Genomic DNA, 25,037 nt, shown 5'->3' with positions numbered 1-25,037 from the left:
CACTGTATACCTTCACCTTCCCCTAAGACTGGTTCTTATAGGAGACAGGACTCCCACTGTTATACAGAAGTTCTTATAGCAAAAAATATACTCTTTAAAGTGTGAATATTACTTGGTAATTGGTAAGATGAGGGATTTTGCATAGCCAGTGTTCCTCTCCTTTTTTTTTTTTTTTAATCAAAAGTTCCAAGAGCTTCACTTCTCATGCAACTTCATGAGAAGTATTTACAAAATTAGTTACTACGTCAGTTATTTTATAAAAAGAACAAAGATGAGAAATAGGACATTACTGAACACAGTTTTGGTTTTAGATTACACTTTGCCCTCTGTATTTTTCTCTCAAAAAAATCCCTGACCAGTTCCTTCCATACACAGCTTAAGCCCATAGAGTAATCAGATTTTATAAATTTTACCTTTGGCCATCTTGCAAACCTTTCCTAAGGTACAAAAGCAAATTTTAATTCCCATCCCTATGAAATTATTTTATTCTAATGCAACAAAGAAAATCAGCATATCATTGTGTTTATCCAGTCATGGCACCAGCCTTTCGCTTAAAACAGTTAAAAATTTAATCACAGCTTAGCACCTGAGGTAAATGCATGGAGAAGTCACTTTCTACAATATATTAATTCAAAAGAACATTGGTCTTTTTGCATAAGAACACCTACACTGTAATCCTATTTTTGAAAAAAAAAAAAAGAAAAACCTTAGGTCCAAGACAGAGCATGAATTTCCACATGTACACATGATCCTTTGTTCAAGAGTTGAGGTATTACCTCAAGAGCAGGCTAATCCCCATTCAACCCAGTCTCACAGGTCCCATGAAAATCCTAATCCTTTCAGTGCTGACTATTCCTAAATTCCTCTGAGTTCATTATAACGTGAAGTCTTATTTTTATTCTGATGAAAGCCACAAAAATTCTGCAAACCTGAATGTGTTTTATGCAATTTGAAACCTTGTTTTTTCCCACTATGACTTATGCAGACTACTGTTATTAATGGGATGTACCACTACCTTTCTAAAGTAACACTCTGGCATTTCTGCTTTGTAGAACTCAAAAGATGTTAAAACATCTCAGTAATTTGGTGTTAGTGTCCCCTCCTCTTAAGCCACTCTGTACACTGCAAATATCAGGAGAAAAAACCATTCTCCATAGTCTTTCTTTTCCTCCACTTGGAAAAAAAGTTAGGCAGAACTTGCAATGTTTCATACTCATATGCAGGAACTATTGGAATACTCACTACTGGAACAAATTACACTGGCAACTTAAAGTCAAGAAATGTAAGATCATTACATTTTCCTTCATGAAAGAATACTGAATAAAGGAAACTGATAATTCTGCATTGAACAGGGCTCCTTTAGGTCTCTCTATTGGTTCTTGAAGAGCACCCTTTTTAAGGGCTAACACAACAGAAGTCAACAAAAACCAGAAATCTGTTAAGGAAAAAAAAAAAAGAGAGCATTTGCTTTAAATATTTATGATACTGGTTTGTTTTTATAGCCAAACAGTATCATGCTTACATGATGACAAGCGTGACACCCAAGGGCATGGCCATCAATTGTCTGCCATGAAATCTTACCTACACTCTCAGTTTAGATATGGAACACAGTGGAGCTATCAGTGAGAGCAAAAAAAGGCATTATTAGCTGAAGAAAGAGGGGAGAAGAGAACACATTCCTACATCTCTAGAGGATATGATGAAAAATGGGTACAGACACACAGTGTACCAACTCCCCATCCACTCTGGGGGATTCCTTGTCCAAAGCCCTCCTCCTATCACTCTTCACTGATTCTTCTGCTGCTGCGATAATGCTGCTTAGAGACAGCAAAACCTAGCAGCTCAAACTAGAGATGCTAATTTAATACCATCTTGTTTACAAGTGTAGGTAATTCCCTGCACTTCTAATTCTGCTTTCCAAAACCGTAAAGTTTTACATAGTACTGCAACATACTTATTATCTCTGTTTTCAGCTGGAGTCCAAAATTTGAATCTGATTTTGCTTTGAGAAACACTGCAGTGTTTTGCTAAAATTCCAATAACATAGCAAATGTGCAAGTTTAGTAATTCAGTATGATTTTTGGTTTTCAGACGTTATTTCTCCTTTTATAAGTTCCGCTACATAAACTTCATTACTGAATGTTATTAACTGCAAATGATTCTTTCATTCACATTTTAACAACAGTCCTTTCAGTCATGATGTGTACCTGTGCTGAAGAGGATTTTTTCAATTAATCGTGCAGAGGAACACTTCACCTCAAAAACAAGGAATCCCAAATGGGCCATCAGGAATGACATGCAGAAAGAGGCTCTTTTCTATTCTCTTTCTTTTCCCTGCCTGCCCCCCTTCATTCTCCCAATCAAACTAAGGTGCCAAGGCCAAGAAGGTACCTGCAAGAATCAAAGGAAGTAAATCAAAGATACAGCAAATTGGCAAAGTAACTTAATACTCTGAAAGGTGACAAAGAAAGATAAAGATCCTCTACTGAAAGACCTTCCGTTAGAGGGATCACTAGATCCACCTTTATAATCAGGATTTTCTGGTTCCACCATCCTTTTCTACCATCCAAGCCGTTTACTTTCTTAAAATAACCAAAGGTGAAAAGAAAGAAGACAAATACAGCCTCATTTAGAGCTTTCCTTATTCAGTAGTAGAATGGTAAAGCATGATGCTAATAATGCCAAGGGTAGGTTTCACTGTCAGCAATAGAGACATATTTAAAAATATTCAGGAAAATAGTCTATTACTGTAGAATTCAAAGAAGAATTTACTATGACTTTCACTTACTTTCAAACTCAGAGGCTTTTAAGTGAAATTTCAAGGTGAAATTCTGATTTCTACCCTTTTCTATTTTCTCCGGCATTTCCATTTGCTTATGCACATAAGAGAAATTACTGTAATATACATTCTGCATTCCTCACAGATTTTAAAGAGACCTAAACTTATTCAAGACATTTTATAAAATATTAGGGTGATTCAAATGAAAATTTGAGTGTAGTTCTCCAAAAAATTATAAATCAACATGAAAATAATGAACACAGATCTGCAATTTTTATAAAATCCAATTTTATAAAACCCCACTGTTTCTATTTTAGTCAGATACTAAAATGAGGCACGCATTCAAGCATGCATTCAACCAGGCTACAGCATTTAAAATCCCAAACTTGGAGGTACTCCTAATTGAGTGATGCTCTCCCAGACTGACTCCACACACAGCTCAGGCAGGACCGAATCCCCAGATGCACGGACACACGGCACACTGGACGCAGCTGCCCTCTGCTGCTGGTAAATCCCACACAGCTTTGCTGGGATCCACACATCCCTGTCATTCCCCTTTCTCTTCATATACTGTGTGTCTTTCCCTTCACCTGTAGATGCACCATTTGAATAATCTTCTCATGAACCTGCTTTTCACTGCTAAACAGAAATGAACTATTACTATTCCAGCCCACCTTTCTACTCTGCTTGCCTTAATCTACTTGTTCTGATTAAAACCTTGAAGTTTTTGGCTCCAGCCGTAATTTTAACTTCTTGAGCCAAGAGCACTTCTCAGCTAAATTAAGTCCCCTATAATACCACCGGGTAGCACCATCTCAAGGATGTCCTGCTTCATCTATACTTCCCTTGCAGCTTCCCCAAGGAACTTCCAAGAATATCACTGGTATCAATGCAACCTTGGCATTATTAGCATCATGCTTTAACCAACTAAGTTAATCTCAGGGATAGTCCATGAACCCACCAATACAGAAGAGGGCTGCTTTTTAATAACCAAGATGAATTGCGTATGAGCTTTTAAACTCTGCCATAACAAGTAGCACAAGTTATTTTAGACATGCATATGGCCATTTGAAGTACAAAGGCACTCAACTAAGCCATGGTTTGTTTTAAAGCTTGCTTATTCTGTACCAATTAGGTCCATTTGACAGGGCACAATAATCCAACCTTGCAAACTCCACACAGGTGGTAAAAGCACTCTATGAAAGAAAAGATGGACAAACCCATATACTGTATGAAGTTCTTTGCATCTAATGACACAACTACATTCAGGCAAAAACGCTGAGCAATCTTCTTCCTTTATCTGAAGTGTTAAAATAAAGCTGATGCAACTTCATGTATCTGCCCCTTAAAACACTTTCCACTTCTACTAATCACTACAGATGGCACTGCTTTCTGACTATGTGAATTTTTGTCAAATTTACATTTTATGGAAAAAGTGTTTTCATTAAATTTCCCTTCCAACAACTTCTTGAAAATAAACAAAAAACCTGACATGTTCTGAACGCCAATTTTACCTTTATTTTTTTCTAGTAATGTCCAACAATATAAACACAGTTGCAATAATTTTTTTATTTGCAGCAGCGTTCTAGATAAACTGAATAACTAATCCTCTGTGATGGAGAGGCCTCCCTCACACAAAGCCTTGCCAAATACCTATTTATAGTTCAGCTACTGCTTTCCAGAAAAAGTGTTCCATTATAGTACATATCCTTTCACTTGATACATCAACATTGATGAAATAAGTACTTCTTAAAGTGTAAAGAAAAATTAATACATATTTTGAGTAACAAGCTGAGCTCAAGCTCATGTTGCTCTCTGCTTTTCAATCCAGCTGGAGTCCAGCTGTACTAACATACAACATCGGTGCAGTGTATCTATCAGATTAAGTCCACTACTGAAACAAGGAAGTGCTGCACATGTATGGCTTGCTGAGGTGCAATCATGCTGTTAGAGCTGTCCAAGAAATCCAGGATATAATGATATTTTGCTCATTAAATGCCGGGGATTGATGATTTCTTATATAAGGAAACATGGCCATTTCCTTAAAATAGATGTACTGAGGAGCTAGAATTTCAACCCATCAGTAAGGGCATTTTTAGTGAAGTATAACAAAACCTGATATCGCTCATACTAATCATCTCTTCATGCTGTCACAGGTTTTCCCCAGTAACTTACAACTCCCAGCTCTAAAAGAGCTTCTATTAAGAGCACAATGCAGTACCATCTTTCCAAAAATAGAATTCAAGCCTAATTATTACTTAGATTTTTTTTTTTACTAGCAGCACTTCAGACAGCAATAAAATGAAATGCAGATACATTTAATGTATTTTTCCCTGTTCACTTTGTGGAAATGGCAGTCACGCAGGAGATTTCCAAAATTAAAAAAATAGGATTATAAAACCATAAAATTGACCCAGGGCCCTTGGGCATACAAAGTACTTACAGTTATGATTAATTTTTTAGTGTGACAAGGTTTGAAAGCTGACTGTGGAACTCTAAAAGCTGTTTCAAATTTGCTCTATTCCAACATAGCAATTCTAATCACAAATGAAACGACTTAGCGTTCGGTTCAAAATTAAAACTACTTCAGCACAGGTTAATAAATAGTAGATCCAAAATCTGGGTGAGCTGTCTTATCCCAGGGGTGTACACATCCCTACTCCAAGCAGGACAGGGCAGGCTGGTTTACCATCACACCACCTAACCATGCAGAGGCTGCAAGGGGGTTTCAGGGCTCCCACATTTATATCAATGACAAAAATGTGGCTTCAGCCCATGTCCTCGCTTACCAAATTGCACTGAGCTCAGACCAGTCACCATTACCTTTTCTCCAGTTCTTTTTGACACCAGCAATTCTCTCAGAGGTGAGCAGTCCCATTAATGAAACCTAGAATTGCCAGCAAAACATCATGTATCATTTTGACCAGTGGTGTAACACTCATTCCTGTGGATCGGTACCACTGTATATCTAAGCAGGTTCTGCACAGGAAGAGGCAAGTTATGTTTCTCCTAAGTAACTGAATTCCAGAAGTTGTTCAGTGTTATCCTTAACTAGGATAGTAACTAGGCTAAGGCAGGGAAGAAGGGCATCATTTAAAAATAAGAAGAATTAAGAGCAAATAAAGAAACACTGGAACAGGGAGTACATGTGCACAAAGATGCAGCTTACAATTCTAATATTAAACAGTATTTTAAACACACAATGTAGATGTTGCTTAACAAATTAGCATCAAAATAGAAAGCAGGACACATCTTTATGGCATCAAATATTTTCCTCACATATACAAGACCTGTGTACCTGGTTTCAGGATTTCACAAACAGACCTGAACTCATATTCAGTAACACCAGCTGCCAAGTATAAGCTGTAAAGGCAGAAGCAAAACATGTGAATAATATGTCAAGAGAAAAGAATTTAAAGTTAAAACTAAACTGAGGCTGGAGTTCTGGGCAACAAGGCAAAGCAATTATAGACGTGGTAAATGGAAGAAAAATTAAATTACTGCAGGGCAGATCTGACATCTGTACTAGCAGTGGTGCTACAGATCATTAGTCAAAGGCATTTTACACCAAGTGCTACAGAAGATAATTTAAGCAGTGATGACACCAGCTCCTTCCTCTCTATTGCCCCAGTGACATTAGTTTTTGAATTACAGGGGTTATTTCTTCCAATAGCGACCTCTTAGACATTTTACATGTTAATGTTTGAGCAACCAAACTCTACTTACACAAGCTTTTTAAAAAAAACCCCAATACCATTTTATTATTGGAGTACATTTATATTTTATGGTGTCTTAAAACTGCAGCTACATTCAAAATTCTAACAAGTTAATTAAATTTTAAATCCCAAATGAATTTTAATATTGTGTCCTTTTAAAATATACATAATTTAGCATTTTCACTAGCTAAAATCCAAATTTTTTTTCTATTTATGATGTAATTAAATACCTATTAATTTGTCTCTATCACTGTACAGCTTTGATTTCTTAGAAGATTGACACATCTTTCAAATTAGAAAGAATTGTCAAAAAAGTAATTCAGAAAATTATTTCTGGTGGTGTATGGGAGGCTATCCTGCATTCATTTTGCAATTCCAAATGCTAAGCTGCCTAAAGAAATAAGTACATGTGCATGTACGCATGAGTTAACATGCAGTCTCTAAAGCTGAGCTGAGGATAGAGCTGGGAGATGAATCTCACGAGGCACGCGCTCTATGAGAAACCCAGCTGGTACTAGCACATGTCTGAATCACTCCTGCACAGCCCGAGACGTAAAATGAAAACCAAACAACTATGATTTTTCGCAGTTAGATCATTTTTTATGTGGGCATTGCTGCCACCAAACGGCCAAAACGCTGAACTACCCTTCCCCTGCCCCGCGAAGGTGAGAACCTGCTCAGCACACCACCCCTGCCACAAGCCCTCTCAGGAATGCTTTCCACTCCAACCTCTCAAAGCCCCACCATTGCCAACAATTTCCCAAAATAACTTCAATCTAAAAGAAGATTAGAAAGAACTTATAGCATTCAAATCTTGCTGACTGTCTCTTCCAAGTATGAGCCACCAGCTGTCAGAACATTTCAGTGTTGTAGAATTACACCAAAGCGGAAATTCTCAAAGACAACAGAACATCTCCCAAACGCCAGTCCAGACAGCTGAAGTCTAACTGATGTGCCAACAAAGCTTGAAACAGTTCCTTTTTTTAAAAATGCCCTCCTCAAAACATCCTCCCAGAAAGCCTGCTTTTAGAAAGCCGGACTTGGCACACTACCCTGTCAGCTGCAGAGGCACAGCAGTCTCTGAGCAGGTTCCTCATCCTGAAGAGACATGTGAGTTCAGTCACAATAGAAAGGGAAAAGGGAGGTCCATAATTTCTCACACACAACAAGGAGGATTCTACATTCATTCCTATTTCTTAGTTCTTCATACTTGAAGGTTTTTAAATACTTACCTATTAAGAATTATTATTTTCTGTGTTCTGCTGCACATGACTTGGTAAGCTTATTTATACAAGTGCCAAAGGCACCACAGAAATACCACCATATGCTGTGGGTTTAACTCCACCATCCATGGAATAAGGCTCCACTGGTCTGAGTAACTCAGAAGCACTCTTGCAGAGTTTGGACCTGACTTATGTACATTTGAGAATAACAACTGAAATAATCAAAAGAACCAGGCAGTCCTCAATAAATATCATTTATAGTGTCTTCACCTTTTCTCTAAGTGACCAGTGAAGACAAGAATTCTGCAGTTTATGAACCTTTATGCTTGCAGATCACCTTTTTTTCTACAACTACTTCACCTGTAGCTTTCCAAAAGTGTTAAAAAATCATATTATGTATGGAAAACACCATGTATCATTTTGACAAGGCCAGAAAGGAAGTCAAAGTGCCTCGAGGCTTCCTAGATAAAGCAAGGCTGTAGAAAAGATTCATTCAACAGTCACCATATTTGAAGGACTGCATTAAATGAATGGCTCAGTCAGTCAACTAAAAATGTAGGGCAACTAAAGAGTCCCTGCTTTCTCTTCCACACCAGTCAAGAAAAAGATGTGAATACACTCACCTTTTTTGCTCTTTGTGCTATATTAGGTGTTCTAGTGAGAAGCTTTTCAATCAGGTATTCTCTATTCTGCAAAACCAACATTTGTTAAGTTAAAAATCAATATGAAGAAAGAAGAAATGTCACATAGATTTTAAGGCAGAGCAAAATTTACTTGTAGGGTTAAACGTTTTACCTTGGCTTTCTGGAAAAATTTGCATTTTAAAAGTTCTGCTGCTGTGGGCCTGAAAGATCAATAATAAATTAGAACAGAAAACAAAGACCCCTCTCAGTGAATACAGTACAAGACGTTAGTTAAATGGTACGTCTCTAATACTTTTGAATTAGTACTGTATGAATGGGGAATGAATGATAATAGCTACTGAATTAATTCACACAAACTCACTTACCACACATGAAAAAAATTAAGCCTCTCTATGGTAAAAATACCAAAAAAAGAGAAAAAAAAAATCAGTCTCTCAAGCTGCCAATTTCCCCCTTTTTTTTGTTCAACACAAGTGCAAGTGCATTTTACCTTTAAAACAAACAAAAATCATAACACACAAAAAAAAGTCAGGTATTGTTTTCTTCCCCGAGTGACTCTACAAAGGCAACTAAAACTTTGCTCCACAGCAATAAAAACATAATTACGTTTTCCAAAGAGCAGCATCAATACCCACTACTGCCATTCTTTAACTTGACTGATTTCAGCAGGTATTCAAAAGAAACTATACTGACACAATTAACATGATGCATAAACCAAAGAGAGTCATCAGGAGCATCTTCCAATCAAATGGACAAATACAAATCAAAGCAACAGTTGCAATGTCAAAACTGAGATGTTTCATTTTTACTTGCAGTTCTGTTCAAGTTTGGTTCTTCCCATCATCATTAAGTTTATATTTTTGACATTTTCAACAAATAATCACAATCTCAGAGCTCAGATTTTGTCTCCCCTAGCTTCAGGGATCAAAAGAGCTGCTTATCTAGCCAAAGCCAGACTCTAGTACTGAAGCAGACTCTGGAGAGAAAACAAAGCATCTCCTGGGATGAAATGAAATCCTCCATGTTCTTTTCATCCTTTCATGAGGAGCCCATACAACCATCCAAGAGCAATTTTGACAGAGCTAAATTTAGGGAAGTCACAATCTTCAAGATTCATCACTTCCAAATGAACAGTAGCAACATCTGCTCCCATTTTCCATTTTAATTCAAGTAAGAGATGGAATATCACACAAATTGGTTAAGATAGCGGAAAGCTTCAAATTGGAAAATTCCAGTCTCAAAAACAAAAAAACTAAAATCTGAACTAGTCTATTGCTTTGAGGACACATCGGAAAAGTAAGTGATGAAAACAGGAGTAGTAAGTAGTCTGTATGTACATATCAATTCACTCCTGCTAGAAATAATGAATCAACCCTGGACATTAACAAAAAGCATTCAATTTAGACACAGACAGTAGATTCCATAGAGTATGGAGGTTTTTTCTGCTCCAAAACACCAAACTCTACAGTAAAGGAGTTCTCATTAATGGTCCTGTGGAGACCACCAGACTTGGCAGTAATTCACACATATATCTTGGATGAGTAAAAAAGGAAGGGAAACAATTAAAAAGAAAAATCAGCTTCTGTGTCGAAGTTTTAAAGTTCTTTCTCAAATTACAGTAAGCCAGTACCATCACATCTCATAACAGGGCTAAGCACAGTTAAAAGTTAGATTTTAGTAAAGTTTTATCCAAACTACTGTTCTCCATTCCTCTACCATTAATTATGCCAGACACTTCTGAACCAGTCTGGACATGCTTTCTGGCCCTGTTTTTCCACCCAGCCTGTGGCAGTGAATTGCAGCTGAGGACTGTGAGCAGCATCCTTGGCACTGGGGAGAGAGAGAAACACCCACACACAGATCCCCCCCAAAAAAACATCACAGTCTGAGACAACAACAGTGCAACACCAGTCCTAGAATTTGCCACAAAGAGCAAGCACTTCTCCCACAACTGACATGGCTTGTGAGAAACGTAAAAAAATAGAGATGACCCCCAATATAAGAATACTTGCTCTATACCAGTATAGAGTAACTGGCACACAGTTCTGAGCATCTATCTGCTGGTTATTCAACTCAAGGCAATCCTGAGTATGAAGATATTGCATGTGTTTTAATAAATTAGCATAATTACCTTAAACACTAGTGTTTCAATGCTAATGTCATAGCTACAGGTCAGGTACCTCAGTATTATGTGCTCAAGGAAACAAGGAAAACCCATTTTATTTACTTCTCATGATTTCATACCCATTTAATCTTGCCCTGAAAATTGCTGAACATTGGAAGCTAAAAGAAGCTTGATTACCCAGAGTACATTTCATGCTTATCTGTAAGCAGCCAAACTCTAGCACTAAGTTTAAAACATCAGGACTTGCTACTAAGATCAACAAGTGTAAGGGGTTTGGGAATCTGAAAACAGTACACAAATGATCCTTGAGTGAAAAAAAAAATTTCAAGTATTTCAAGAATAAAGATTTTTTTCCTAATTATACTTTTTCTCTAGTATGCCTGCTGTCACCTTTTTGACTTGATGCCCTACAACAACATCCTGGACATAGGTTAGCACAACATCAGTGAAGAGAAGTACACACCATAAGAGACACACACACAATCAGGATTGCTCTCTCAGAACAATCTTTCCCCAAAATATTAGCTCTGAAACTCTGCAAAACAGTGATATATTAAATGCCTTAAGAAATAATGTTAATTAGAATGGGCTTCCTACAACTCTTCAGCAAAAGAAGCCTACAAAAATGATCTGTATAAAAATGAATAAAGGATGAATAAATTAATCATTCAGGGACCTCAGCAATGGCTTTGGAATAGATGTTTAATACTTTCATCATCTTGGCTGTCCCATCCACAAAACATAGCAAGAACAAAGAACAAATTGCAAAGATGCTATGATGTACAATTGCCCGCACACACATGAAGAAAACTCAACAAGCTTGGAGCCACTAACTTCACAGTAAAAAATAAATATGTCTTAAAAAGTAATTTTCTCTGGAAAATAAGGCAACACTAAGTTTATGTCACAAAATGAGAAAAATCAACATAGAATTATTTATAATTTCTTTTAGAGGCCAAGAGACTGATACGTTTGGTTACCTGCAGTTCTGCTGATCAATCTGAACAGTCTTGTTAGACTGTATCAAGATTTATATCTTGTCTCAGACAAGAAATTAAGATGTAGAGCAAGGACTTGCATTTGATCAGAGTTTAATTCAATAGTATGTTTACCTATAAATACATTAGGTTAACAACCCAGAAGAAGAAAATGTAAGGGATCATTAGGAGGCAATTTCTTCTCCCCAGATGAAGATGACTGAAGGCTGCTATTTACAAAATTCAAATCATACACTTGAAAAATTATGTCACTGTAACTTAAAGTAGTCTATATATTTAAAAAAAATAATTCTACTGTACATGGCAATAGTCACCTACCTTTTGGAAGGATCTTTTTGAAGGCATAATGAGATTAGTTTTCTAAAAGATTTGCCATACTTTTTCGTCATCTCCTTGTCCTCTACACCTGTCTCTAAAGTGGGAGGGTCATTTTGAAGCGTCAGCATTAACACCTAAAATAAATCCAAAAAAGAGGTGTTCTAAGCAAAATCAATTCAAAACATAGATATTACAAGAAAATAAATAATCCACAGAATACATCTATTTAGATATCTTGAGCTGCTATTGAAAATAAAGTAGTACTAGCTATCTAGCAGCATTAATAATACAGCCAACAGCATTAAGTAATACAAAGTGATTGTTACTTTCATAGGAGGGTACTTGTGATAAGGTGCTGCTCCTGTTGCTAACTCAATGGCTGTTATCCCAAAACTCCACATATCGGCCTTGAAGTCGTAACCTCGCACCTGAAACAGAATCAGAAAGGAAAACCAAGGTGATAATGTCTCAAGTTCCAAAAATAAAACACTGAAAATGTTTTCAATTTTTTGTTTAACATTAGAAATACCTGCTCCATTACTTCAGGGGCCATCCAACAGGGAGTACCAACAAATGTTTTCCTTACTTTATTACGAGTAACATCACCTCCAGTTGCTAAAAATGCACTAACACCAAAATCTGGGAAGGAGGAAAAAAAGTCAAAATCTGTTAAAATACCAATAACAAAGCAAAAGTTTCACATTTTAGAAATTAAGTCAGTTCATATCAGTATACTTATAGAAACTCTCCATTGTAGAGCTGACCTTTGTTCCATGACACACTGTTCATGAAATGCTATGGAATAAAAGATATAGTTTTATTTGGGAGATCTGCACTACAACACCCTCAAGTTCAAGTTCTTAGTATGTGTCTTCCTGAATAAGGTTTCAAAGGACTCCAGAACATCTGTCACTTAAGGTTTTCAAATACGCACTTTCAGCCAAGGTTTGCATCTGCTGTTGTTCAAAGACAAGAAGCTACTTCTGACAGCTACTAAATTTGAATGTGATTTGAACAAGTGGGAATATTATATGTAATTTAAATATTTCTGGTGATTTGACAAACCAAAGATCAACAGCAAAGTCATCAATAATATATATTTAATAGTAGACCAGGACACGAATAGCTTTTTCAAAATTCAAAAAAAAGCTCAGTGTTCTGTTAACTGGTTACTACACCAGTGACAGCAGTATGGGAGAGATTGGGCTATAAGCAGAAGAAAAAGCAGGTTACCAATGTATGGAGAAATATTGTCAATTTTGAATGGAGCTATATGAAGAATATTTTCAACTGTACTACTTACAATCCAGTTATACTGAAATACAGTAGTTTACTGTAGACTTACTTCAATTTTTAATTTTCCTATTGCTTTCTTACTGTTACCTGATTTTAAGGTTAAAAAAAAAACCAGTAACTATGGAAAATGTAGTTTTATTATTATTTTACACTGGCATATTAAAACTCTCAAAATACATGTTTACATGGTACTTTAAAAGCATCATTTATACAAAAAATACAACTTCTGTCTACAGTCATTTTTATTACCAAGGACTGCTAAACACACAGCTTTCAACACTCAGTCACCAGCTATAAACTGTGAAAGGCCTGGCAGTATGCTGAGAGAGTGGGCAGGTATCACCACCTGCTCACTCTGCTTTCCAGATAATCTCATACTAACTTGAGAGATGGGACACCAGCCTTTCTCGGTACTGAAGCTTTTATGAGACCAAATCATTTGATTCTTACAGACTACCACTCAAGAAGCACATCAACACACTCAGGGGATATTTAAGATGCTAAACTGTATTCAACTGATACCACTGCAAGACAAATGGCAGATATGCCAAAAGTAATTCTCAGTGGGATATATCTCATGCATCTCAGTGACCAGTTAACTTATAGCCAAGGTCCTTATCAAGGGCAGTACACACAGATTTTTGGATCCTCAAGAACTATTATAATTACTTGCAGAAATAAATGAAATTAATAGAAATATGACTTGTTACCATTTGCAAGCTGTTTAGGGCACACGGGCAAATCAAAAGGAAACATTAAAAGGACATTAAAAAGTTTCCTTATACATTTGATGGGACACAGAGAAACACTGAATAATTTCTGAATCACATATCGTTAACCAAGAATCCTGAAATCCGTAACTGGGTACCTTGTGGCTACAGCACTCCAAAAGAAACAGTTAAAAGCCAACAGAAAAACTTGTATTTATTGCCCTTGATCCAGCTGCAATTACCTTTTTCTTTTATTTATCCATTACTCTACAACCGCCATTACCTGCTATTTGTACAGAGCCATCCTCACCCAGAAGAATGTTGCCAGCCTTCAAATCTCTAGAATGTACAAACAGAGGTTAGCATGAAAGTACATATGTGCACGTTTATGTAAACAAATAAATACTGCATATTGCATAGTTTTGCAAGATACCACTTTCAAATTTAAAATGCAGAAAAAGGAAACTTAAGTATAAAATGTAACTGGATAACAACATAACACAGTGCAGAACTCAAACTCCCACAAAATCTATAAAAAGATCTGGATTCAGCTTTGGCATAAAATGAACAAATTCAGGGATAGATTTTAAGAAGATAAATATTTAGGTCCAAAGTCTACTTTACCATCTTTGATAAATATATTCTCACCAAATGAGAGCTTTCAGAGCTGTAAATCAAGAATTAATGTTTTGTCACATCCAACTGCACCACTACTGAAAAAGAAAAGTTAAAAAAAAGTTTTCTCTTTAACTTCTTCAGAGAAGACACCCACCTTCAAGAAAGGTAAATGTACTGTACATTCCTATCCAACTAAACTATTAAAGCTCAGGAATAGCAGCCATATTTTGCTATGGGGTACAGTGATGAAAAGTTACTTGGCACTGAACGTGTCAAAAATTCAGCATGTACTAAAGTGTCAACTATATCCATTTAACACGCTATTCATACATAATGTTAAGAAGAAACCTCTGTGGCTGTTTTGCTTTGGTTTGTTTCTTTTTCTTATAGAAACATGCATTCCATTCTTAATGCATCACTACTGAAAGGTAACATAATCTGTTTCCCTATATATATAAACAAGAATGTATTGAAACAACAACAAAAATCCCTGAACAATTTTGGAAACATCTCCAACTAGTAAATTCCCCCTGACACAGTATTCACTAAATTATACCACAGCTTTCACCTACAATGTACATTGGAAAAAGAAGGACACTGTATCATCTTTAACAGGACTTCTGTGGTACGGCACAGTTTACAGATGATTTTATAAACATGGAGAAATGTCACATGTAACAAAGAGATCTCTCTCTTTTTATATTTTTTAATGTACTTTAGGAAGAGATGAGGGGAATTCCCAAGTCTGACCTCAAAGAGTCCTGTTATCCTTAAAGCTCATGAATGTGCCTTTCACAACAATACCAGCTTAACAGAAGACTATGAAATAAGGTTTGAGGTAGATCTTCGGCATTCGAGACCAGAAGTCAAGATAATTGTTCTTTATTTCTCCATTTATCTCAATTTTCCCTCTGCAAAAGGAGGAAATAGCTCTTGATTTACATCAGAAGCAGTTCACTTATAAGACGAGACATAAGAAGTACACAAAGAACAATTACTGTGCTACATCTGCACTACCTCCATTCTCAGAGTCCTGTTTGCAGTGAATCTGGGTTTTGTGTAATTATAATAGGCTAATGCTTGAAAGAGAGAATCCACTGTAGGCACCTTCCTTAAAAGACAAATTCACTACAGTAAAATTAATTAGCGAGGTCAGAGTACAGCACTTCCAACAACCAAACAGTGAGAGCAACCTCTGGGTTCTTTCAGCGGATACGTATAGACCACCCCAGGGGATCTGCACAATTCACATGGTGCAAGGCATGTAAAGAGAATATACAGAAGAGAGCAATCACTAGATGCATGCATGTAACTACAAGATGTAGTTTCATAGTACCATACCCAGCTTCACATGTGGTCATAAAAAAAGATCAGTACTGATTACCTGATTACCTGATTACCAGGAAAAAAATAATTTCACATTTGTACAGGAGTGCCTAAGCACCCAAGATTACAGGTTTTACTGTGCAACACAATAACCAAGTCACAAAACATATCACATAAACTAGAACCAGATAAAATATTGGAGCACCAACAGGCACAGGAGTACAGACCCCAGTTCTGGTATCCTTACCGCAGCACAGGCCTATCCCAACTAGAAGAGAGACACAGCATAAAGACCAGGTAAGTACTTATTAGTGACAAACTGCAATCAAGATTGCAGCATCTGCTCCAGTATTATCATCTGATAATTACCAATCGCATTTAGAGTATGTGACAGAGGCAACACAGTTTGCTTAGCCGGGCCACTGCAGCTGACAAGTGTCAACAAACTACACAGTCAATGTGGAAAATGCTTTTCACTATGTATATGCTCCTACCTGTGTATTTGCCCATTCCTGTGTAGATAGTCTAGGCCTTCCAAAACTTCTTTAAGAATTGTTGCTATTATGGGTTCTTCAAGCACACCACTTTTGTGCTCTCCTCTATTGACAATATACTTTATTATATCAAGCATTGAACCTGTATTGCAGAACCAGGAAGGAAAAAAAGCAAATACAAAGCATTATCATATCAAATTCTTAGGAAAGCTGTATTTCTTCAGTCTTTCTATGCTACTACAATTTAAATATTTGCATGTATGTATAAATACTTCATGTAACTAGCTGTTAGAATAAAGCACACCACTAACTTGTTCAAATGAGACACAGAGCACTGCTTTTTGTCAAAATCACTTAATGATCCATTAGAAAAATATGCTAACATCTTGCTTAGAACCAAATAAGTACTTTATCCCATTAACCATCATGATAAAACACTGCAGTAAGTGTTTGGTTAGTTTAAGCAAGAAGAAGGATGCAACATGTGTAATACTTGTCCTAGGATGAATTTTCCTTGAATAAGGAATGAGTAACACTCTTTATGAATTCAGAAACATATGCATTTTTACAAAAATAGAGTGGATTCTAGAGAAACTCAAAAAAAGGCCGCGCTTACAGAACTGACTTAATTCTCACCAGTTTTCCCTACACAACCTTAATAGAGATTTTTGATATGTTGATTCAGAACAAAAATTAAATTCTGCTGATGTAACTACTGTATCTCAGTAATTCTTAGCCTGTACTATAAATACACATACACAAACATTTTCAGCTTGTACATTCATGCTATAACACGCCTACATCTCAAGGTTTATCCTATATAGTATCTACCCCCTCTCATTACTTTGTTTAGGTGAATTAACTCAAAGAAGGTACATTAGGAAAAAATCATACTATTTCCTTGCAGCTGAACTAGTAAAACCAGTAACTTACCCCCACTCAACAGCTTCATAACCAGCCAAAGTTCATCCTTCACCACAAAAGATGTGTAATAGGTCACCACATTGGGGTGATTGCATTGACTCATTGCTTGAATTTCTTTCTGTAAGAAATAAAAAGCCCAACATAACAGAGCCAGCTATCAGTTTTGATTGCACAGAGAGACAATTTAATTTCCAAAGTGAAATACTATAACAGAACTAAAGTATATACAGAATATGCATCAAAACATTAAAACATTTCAATTTACCTATAGATCTGCATGCAAGAAAAAAAACATTATTGCTTTGGCCAGGAGATACAGGCACAGGTACAACACTTTTCTTCTGAGAACAGCAAAGAAATTACTTTAAAGTTCCAAATTCACAGTAAGCAATGAAGAATAAGTAGTCTCCAAGAGCTGAAGGTGTGGGTACAGGTTGGACAACAAAATGCAAGGCAAGATCAAAATCTACTGCCTTTCCTGTTCAAAAGGGATACGAAGAGTAGAATGGGAGCAGGTGGTAAAGGAAAAAGGAAACTGTCAGACAAAGGACACAGCAGCAGTGGTTCAGCTACTGTGAGATAGACAGGTGAACACCAGAGCTACGCAATCAAACAGAAATGGAGAAAAAGCAATGTTACAGACCAAAAGTCAGAGGAAACAACTGACTAGAGGAGCCTACAGTCACCAACAGATGCACAACGTGGCACTACCAAGTAACACCATCTATGACATGCCACAGCTGTACACATTAAGAATGACAGCCTTGTATCTGTTAATTCAAGAAGAGTCCTTTTTCTATTCACACTTTCACATATTTGTTCTGTACCACCTTTCTGGCAGCTCTCACTGTTCTGCCAATCCTTTACATAGGAACATGTAGGCCTCCTCTGTACTGGAGAGTTTGGCCTCACACCAACTTAAGCTCACACAACCCTACTTCTCCCACTCCACCTTTGGCCACACAGCCCTGATCCATCCCTGGTGCTAGAGAACATGGTCCTGGAGATGAGCCAGTCAGGGAGCCAATCCAGCTCAAAAACAAACTCTTCCACCTCTCCTTCCTCCATGAAAAGCAATTGCTTTGAGGTGGACTTGTGTTACACTTTGACTCACCCGCACTTGTGCAAGGCAGGCACTGTGCAGGTCCCACTAAGGTTGATTAAAGCTGCCACAAATGCCATTTTCAACTTCCAACTTCAATTCAGCAAATGTTTGAAAGAGGTTTTTTGTTATTTGCAATGCACTTGAAATCACAGCTGCTTTCTAATAAAAAGTTAATTATATGTATTAAAGACTGTGATTTAATCTCATTATGCTTGCTGGTGACTATTAAAGTCAGGCTGTAGTTTGAGACACATTTCAGCTTGTCCTGCTGTCCAAAGTCCTCCTCCTTAGACAACTTCTGAGTCCTGGACCACAGAAGGAAGAATGCCTGGATAATGAGTCAATGAGACTGAATAACAAGAGTAATTTGCAAGATAGCTCCCCTCATTCCCCTGGAAGGTAGTAGGTGGAAAACAGAAGACAGACGTATGGGGCACATTTCCGTCTTAAACACACATCAAATCACTGCCTCAGGTTCTTAATTCAGCTACCCATTCCAAATCTGAACTTAACTCTCCTACTCCTGATTACTATTTCATTTCTTACACTGTTTCATTATTTTCCTATGCTGGTAATATAACAATAGCTCAAAAAGTCCACCTGCCACTACTGAGCAAAAATGCACCTTATCTATTTTTTTCTCACACATTAATAATGCAGAAATGTAACTAATTGACTGAGATAAGCTTCACTATTTTAATTGAAAAGTGCTTTGAGTATTTTATCTACCTGCATCAACTTGTGGGCAAAAACTGAGCTACCACAGTAGCCATGGCCAAAGGCACCTTGTGTCTCAGCTTTGGTGACTTTTTTCAAAGAGTCCTTGCAAAACAAAAATAAACAAACAGAAAGCATTCCATGAGAGAGAAGGGGTGAAATTTTAGTCAGGAAAGGATTAATTTCAGACCTGCAGTACTAGAAAGCCCCTATCACACACAGAATGATAAGCCTTCATAAACTTCAGTTATTTGCTTGAGGCCCTTGATATGCACAGATAAGAGAGAAAAGAGTTCACTTAAAATATGCTGCCAGGGAAACAACTTGCAACAGAACATCCAGGAGAACAATCCGGAACCTCCTTCACATTCACGTCACCTTAAACATTCAACAGCACCAAATCCGTAACAGCAATTTCAGTCTCTCCCTCATCCCTCTGCTTCTCCCTGCCTTGCACTAGCACGAGCGTTTGTGCACTGCACCAGGCAACATGCCCGGGTTAAAAGCTAACCTATTTTGGCCAGGTTATTCCTGATCCAGTTTCACTGAGCAGCTGCACAAAAATGTCTGTCGGCCTCAGGGCAGGTGGGTGACACAGTTAATAAGCAACTGCAGGATGGCTCCTTTCAGCGCTCGGCTGCAGCGCCCACGGGGCCAGTCCCGCTCCCAGTGCCTGGGCAGGTGCCACCGCTCCGCAGGTGCTTGCCCAGAGCCTCCTCCACCGGCACCCAGGCATGGCCCCTAACAGGCCAGGGGCTCCTCCAGAGAGCCTGCCTCCAAGGGCTATCCAGAACAGAAACACCAACAGCCTAGAAAAACTGTCCAATCAAACTACTGTCCTGCAGAATATTCTTTGTCTTGCAGTTTTGAGTTTTTGACTGTTTTTAAAAAAAAATGGAGGTAAGAGGATGGGGAAGATACCCATTCAGGACAGTACTAAGGACAGGAACCTTTTCCTTGGCTCATGGGGTTACGTTACACTTAGCTTACAATAGTGAGAACACAGGACATTGCAGGAAACAGAGTATCAAATTTCAGGAGTTTGGCAGTTTGTGTAACCTTAGTATTATTTAAACTCCCTCCCACACTGCCTTTCTATTTTAATTGACACTGGCCCAAATCCTAAGTCTGCTTACGTGGGCACCAGGGTTGCTGCATTTCCACTTTTCTGAAGGCCACATAGCTGAGAATTCCTGAAGGGTGCCCGTGCACACCATCCGTTAGCACTCAGCACCAGCATTTTACAAAACAGCGTGTTCAGAGAGCAGACAGTTTTAGAACATCCCTGTGCCAATAAAAACTCCTTTGTCAGAAAAATAAGCGATCAAAAACTGATTTGACTCAAAATTTTTAGACTCAAAATCTGCCAAAAACTCAAGAGCATTCTAAATACTATCAACTGAAATAAAAATGTTAGTACAATTGTAACAAGAGTTTTGAAGGTCAATGATGTCCCTTTCCAGAAAAACATATCTATTTTTTAAATAAAATTTTTAAATCTCTCTATTAGAACTGAGTCAGAGCAAGTATACTGACTCTCACAGAGAAAAGCTAATTATATACGTGTATGCATGCACATGTGTGTACGCAGTTTTTAAACTCTGCTAACCAGGAACTGGGAAAAACAGAATTTATGTTCAGATCAAAACAGATCAACAAATAAAAGAAATAAAAAATCTGAGCACAGAAAAGCAGAAATTGACTTATGTTAAAAAATAAAAAAGATGGCATGGACAGTTGTCTTTGTACCAAAAGAAAGCAATACGGGACCAAAAATTCTAGATCTACTGCCTCATTTGACAGACAGTGGAGACACGTCAACAGTAAAAACACTCAAGCACTCAGCTAGGTAACTTTGCACAAGCTGGTAACTAACTGCAGTCATTTCTCTAGACCACATGAATCTCTCTTGCAGATTTTTGGCAGTTTTGTCTGATTTTATTTGTTGTAACTTTTTAATTCTTAATTCCCATTATTAGTTCAAATTCTAACTAAAAAGATCCAATTTAAACCACATTATGTTACAATTATTAGATTTATCTTTTTATAGATATGTTCTTTGTGGACTGTAGATGTTAATACATCATGCACAGCATCTCACCTTGGGCTGTTCTCTTTTTAAACACAGTTCAGAATTTATCTTTTGAGTTTTTAGTTGACAGAACTCTCACTACCTCAGAAGCAAATTCCACTACTTTCCTCTTAAAAAACACAACAATGTCGCATACAAGCTGTCACATAAACTGAAGGTGAATGCCATCAATCACCAGGGGAAGAGCATTTTGGGTCCTCCACTGTAAAAAAGCCATTTTATCTGAAGAAACTGGACGGACCATACCCTCTGTATCAAATTCAAGATATCTTTTGCACTGGCAATTCCCTGCTGAGGAGATCATTTCCTTCAGAGGCAGGAATTTCTGCATTAGAAAAAGCCCACAGTCTCTAGGCAGTAGTATAACCTGTGGAACAGAAGAGAGTGTTCTCACTTTTAGAATGGTTTTGTGTCATTAAAATCTTCTTATGCTGCCTATATATAAATATGCATTAGTCTTATAAGCACCTAACTAGGAGCATTAGAAAGCAATAGGTTTTGGATTTTAACAGTTCTTTGTGACTTTGTCTGTATTGCCATAACCAGTGCAGAGGAAAAACTCTTGCAGTTCCTTTACAAAGGGCCTCTTACAGGTCCTCTTCTTCTCTGATCAGTGGCCCAAACAAACAGCATTCCTCAAACAGCTTCTTATGGCCTATCAGATAAATGTGTGCTAACAGCTTTAACAGGATGTAGATGGAAATATAGCTATTCCTCATTATCTCCTTAAAAGTTATCATCACAAAATAATCCAATGTGTTTTGGTGGTTTAGACGTTTTAAGGAGACCTACTAAATTTTACCTTCATTTTTTTAATCAGTGTTTAACCGAAGGAAAATGTATCTTTCCTCAGTATTAAGAAAAGATAGACAACCAGACAGTAATCTCTTAAAAATTGAGTCTCTAGAAAACAAGGGGTTAGGGTCTTCCCACAGTTATCCCAAGCTGGGATTCAAGTTTACACATCTTGTTTTTGTGACACTAGAAAATACACATTAGTAAATTATACTTTTAGGGAAGGGTAAAAAGTCATCCAGATTATTTTCAAATCCTTCCCTCACATCCTGCATAAAATTCCACCCTCACTCTTAGACCAAGGAAAAAACATAACCAAAACAGAAGGTAAGTCTCCATGTAATATATTGCTGCCCGATTTACTTACAAGTAATTCATCCATACTGGTTTGGCATTTTTCTAAGTTGATCCTCTTTATTGCTACACGTTCTTGCCTGGGTTTGCACAGCGCTGCCTGGACAACTGCTGTAGCACCGCTACCTGAAAAAGAGCACAGAAGGAACACAATCTTAATACAACAGAAGTCTAAACCAGTGACCAACACAAAAACATCAACTGACAAAGAACTTCAAATCTGCTGGTTATCCTTTTGCAGTGCTTTCCCCACATGCATACCTTTCCACTAGGCAAGACACTTTTCTCTCACATGGAGAAGAAAAACCTCAAAGCTTCTGTTACATACTCCACAAAAAATTCTGAAGTCAACAACTTAAAATGATGTGTTCATTTTTCAAGACACAACCACCACCTCAACGGACTTCATAGTTTGGGAACCACTACACTTTTTAGACACAGCTGTCCAATCAAGAATATGACCTGCACAGGTGATACAATTTAAAAGCCTTACACACTGGGGTGGGGAGTGTGCTTTATCAAATGTTATTTCTATTTGTTCTTTCAAGTCAGTCCCTGTTTAACCAGGTTTTTTTCCCCACTATGCAATGAACAGAAAAATATCAGAAAAATTGTATATGCCAAATCTTCCACAGTTCAACCAGTGTTCCTGCTCATTCATCATAATTAGAGTAACAGCCTATGAAAAGCATGCTGATTCTCGTAAAGAGCACGGGAAGCACAAGAATCACATCACCAGTGAGAAGATGAAGGTTACTGAATGGCCCATCAGAGAAAGTCAGTCACACTTACTTGGCATGCAAATCACATACGGCCACACAACTATGCTGATAACAAAGCCTGGGGGAATTGAACAAATCTGGGAGAAAGGAATAGAATAATTTTCTTTAGTATGCTTTATTTGTGAACAACAAGAGTAAAAGGTCTCGCTGCTTCTTTTATTAAGCACCCACCAGCGGTGCCCCAGTCAGTATTGCCTCACTAAATTAATGAAATGATTGCAAGTAATATTGAGGAAGAGTTTTGCTCGCGTTGCACATCTTGCTGCCCCATCAAATACAGCAGTGTGTGCTTCCTCACAGTAATTACATCATGCTCATCCATGCAGAAATCTAAAATCCTCCAACAAGTAGCTTCTACCTGCTATTCTAAATATTTTATTATAAATTATGGATTTCTGGTAAGTCATTTGAGCAACGTGTTATATTGGCCTGCTTATACACTACATTCTATTTATTTGGCAAGTCCTAGATGAATACAAATGGTGAACAAAAAGCCTTTTGTTGTCAAGCTCTAAAAACGTGGATTCAGTTACCAGCCGACTTAAGAACAATTGAGAGCTTTTCCCTCTGCACATCTGAAAACAGCACCAACAATACCTCATGACTGAAAGTTATTGTGCATGTTTTAATTGCTATTTGCTTAGCTATTTTCATGTATTGTTGGTTCACATGATGTTTTCACTCAAATCACAAAGCTTTTTAACTGTTTATGAATTTCATGACAAAATTCTGAGCTCATCTTTAAAAAAAAAAAAGTTTCAACAGGACTAACTAGTCATGTTTTTGCAGGATGTGGTCACAGAAAAATATTGACATGTCCTGTTCTGTCTGCTTACAGAACAAAGCCTTTACAAATTCCAATAGTGTAAGTAATAAAAGAATTAAGAGATTTTAAAAATTAAATAAGGCGTCCCAAGGAAGGAACCACCAAGTCAGCACAATTCAGCTCGGGTAAGACTCATCAACATCACTTTAATGAATTCCTCAGTAGACATTGTTACTTCGATTACACAACTATAGGTTGAAGCAGGGTAAAGAAACCAAATTTTTAGCTATTACATATACAAGAACAAAGACTGAGATTTTCCTTATGCACCTTTTTCATCTATGTCAGTAGTTTTATCTACATGCAGGAAACATCCAAGATCATTTTCAAAATAGATTTATAATGCCACATAAAAGACAAACAGAAAAAGCACACACCCAATGCTAGGATGAAATCTTGACTGCTTCCTCAAGTTAAATGACAGTAAGTATAACTTCAAAACATTCTGAAAAAATTAAGTTAGAAAAATAGTACATTTTTCCATGTTTTCTCCTCAGACAGAGATGACTTGCAATGGGATGTTCTTCACCTCATGAATGTGATGCACCGGCAAAGCAAAAAACTTTCTAGGTTTAGAATAAGGCCAATATACCTGGTTTCTTCTTTCTCCTGCTTTCTGAATACTCTACACAATACAGCATTTTGACAGTAAAGACGATTTCTGCAGTCTGCATTCTCAGTGGGACCTACATACATATAAAACTCACTCGAAAATGCAGTTTGAAGTACTGAAGTAGGAGCCAGGCACTATGTAGCAGTATGCCTCCTTCCTCTTAAAAGATGTTCTCCTCTCCTCTGGCTTACAAGGTGAACAACCAGGGATAGAGATAAGGAAAACGTGCAGCTTCCACATCTGGTCAGAAGATTCCTTTAGTGTCAATAAAGAGATGTCTACCAATCAAGTAGAAGCATGAAGTGTTCCACAGTAGCTGTTAGAATCCAAACCACCCAGATAAGCATTTCAGTTGAGAGATAACAGACTACAGAAGTCATACATTATCATACAGTGAAACTGAATTGTCACAGACAACCATTTAGCATAACAAATTAGGATCACAGAAAATGACTGCATAGAATAGATTACAGTCAACCGTTCCTTGTCAGAAGGTAGGACTTCAGGTTTCACACAATAGAAACCTTATAAAGACCTTCTACATATGGCCACACTTCTCTTCTGAAAGGATATAACCAAAAA

At 37.3% G+C, this 25,037-nt stretch overlaps 1 protein-coding gene across 2 annotated transcripts in view; it reads right to left on the bottom strand.

Annotated features, from left to right (window-relative positions):
* STK39 (serine/threonine kinase 39) overlaps nucleotides 1–25,037 on the bottom strand; it is an 84,142-nt gene that overhangs the window by 42,071 nt on the left and 17,034 nt on the right. The window contains exons 1-10 of one of the 2 annotated variants that reach the window (XM_027678674.1): nucleotides 22,248–22,359; nucleotides 21,332–21,452; nucleotides 17,181–17,289; nucleotides 16,248–16,389; nucleotides 14,093–14,148; nucleotides 12,333–12,442; nucleotides 12,130–12,231; nucleotides 11,804–11,937; nucleotides 8,514–8,562; nucleotides 8,342–8,407 (exon numbers count right to left, since the gene is read on the bottom strand). In XM_027678674.1, the coding sequence (XP_027534475.1) occupies nucleotides 8,342–8,407; nucleotides 8,514–8,562; nucleotides 11,804–11,937; nucleotides 12,130–12,231; nucleotides 12,333–12,442; nucleotides 14,093–14,148; nucleotides 16,248–16,389; nucleotides 17,181–17,274 (753 nt within the window). In that variant the 5' untranslated portion in view covers nucleotides 17,275–17,289; nucleotides 21,332–21,452; nucleotides 22,248–22,359. Of the gene's footprint in view, nucleotides 1–8,341; nucleotides 8,408–8,513; nucleotides 8,563–11,803; nucleotides 11,938–12,129; nucleotides 12,232–12,332; nucleotides 12,443–14,092; nucleotides 14,149–16,247; nucleotides 16,390–17,180; nucleotides 17,290–21,331; nucleotides 21,453–22,247; nucleotides 22,361–25,037 lie in introns of those variants that run through there. The other variant, XM_027678673.1, reaches the window with a different exon arrangement.

This window comes from Neopelma chrysocephalum, unplaced genomic scaffold (assembly GCF_003984885.1).
Source record: "Neopelma chrysocephalum unplaced genomic scaffold, ASM398488v2 Primary Assembly neopelma1_44, whole genome shotgun sequence".
Lineage (NCBI taxonomy): Eukaryota > Metazoa > Chordata > Aves > Passeriformes > Pipridae > Neopelma > Neopelma chrysocephalum.
This window is presented reverse-complemented; position numbering and strand designations above follow the sequence as displayed.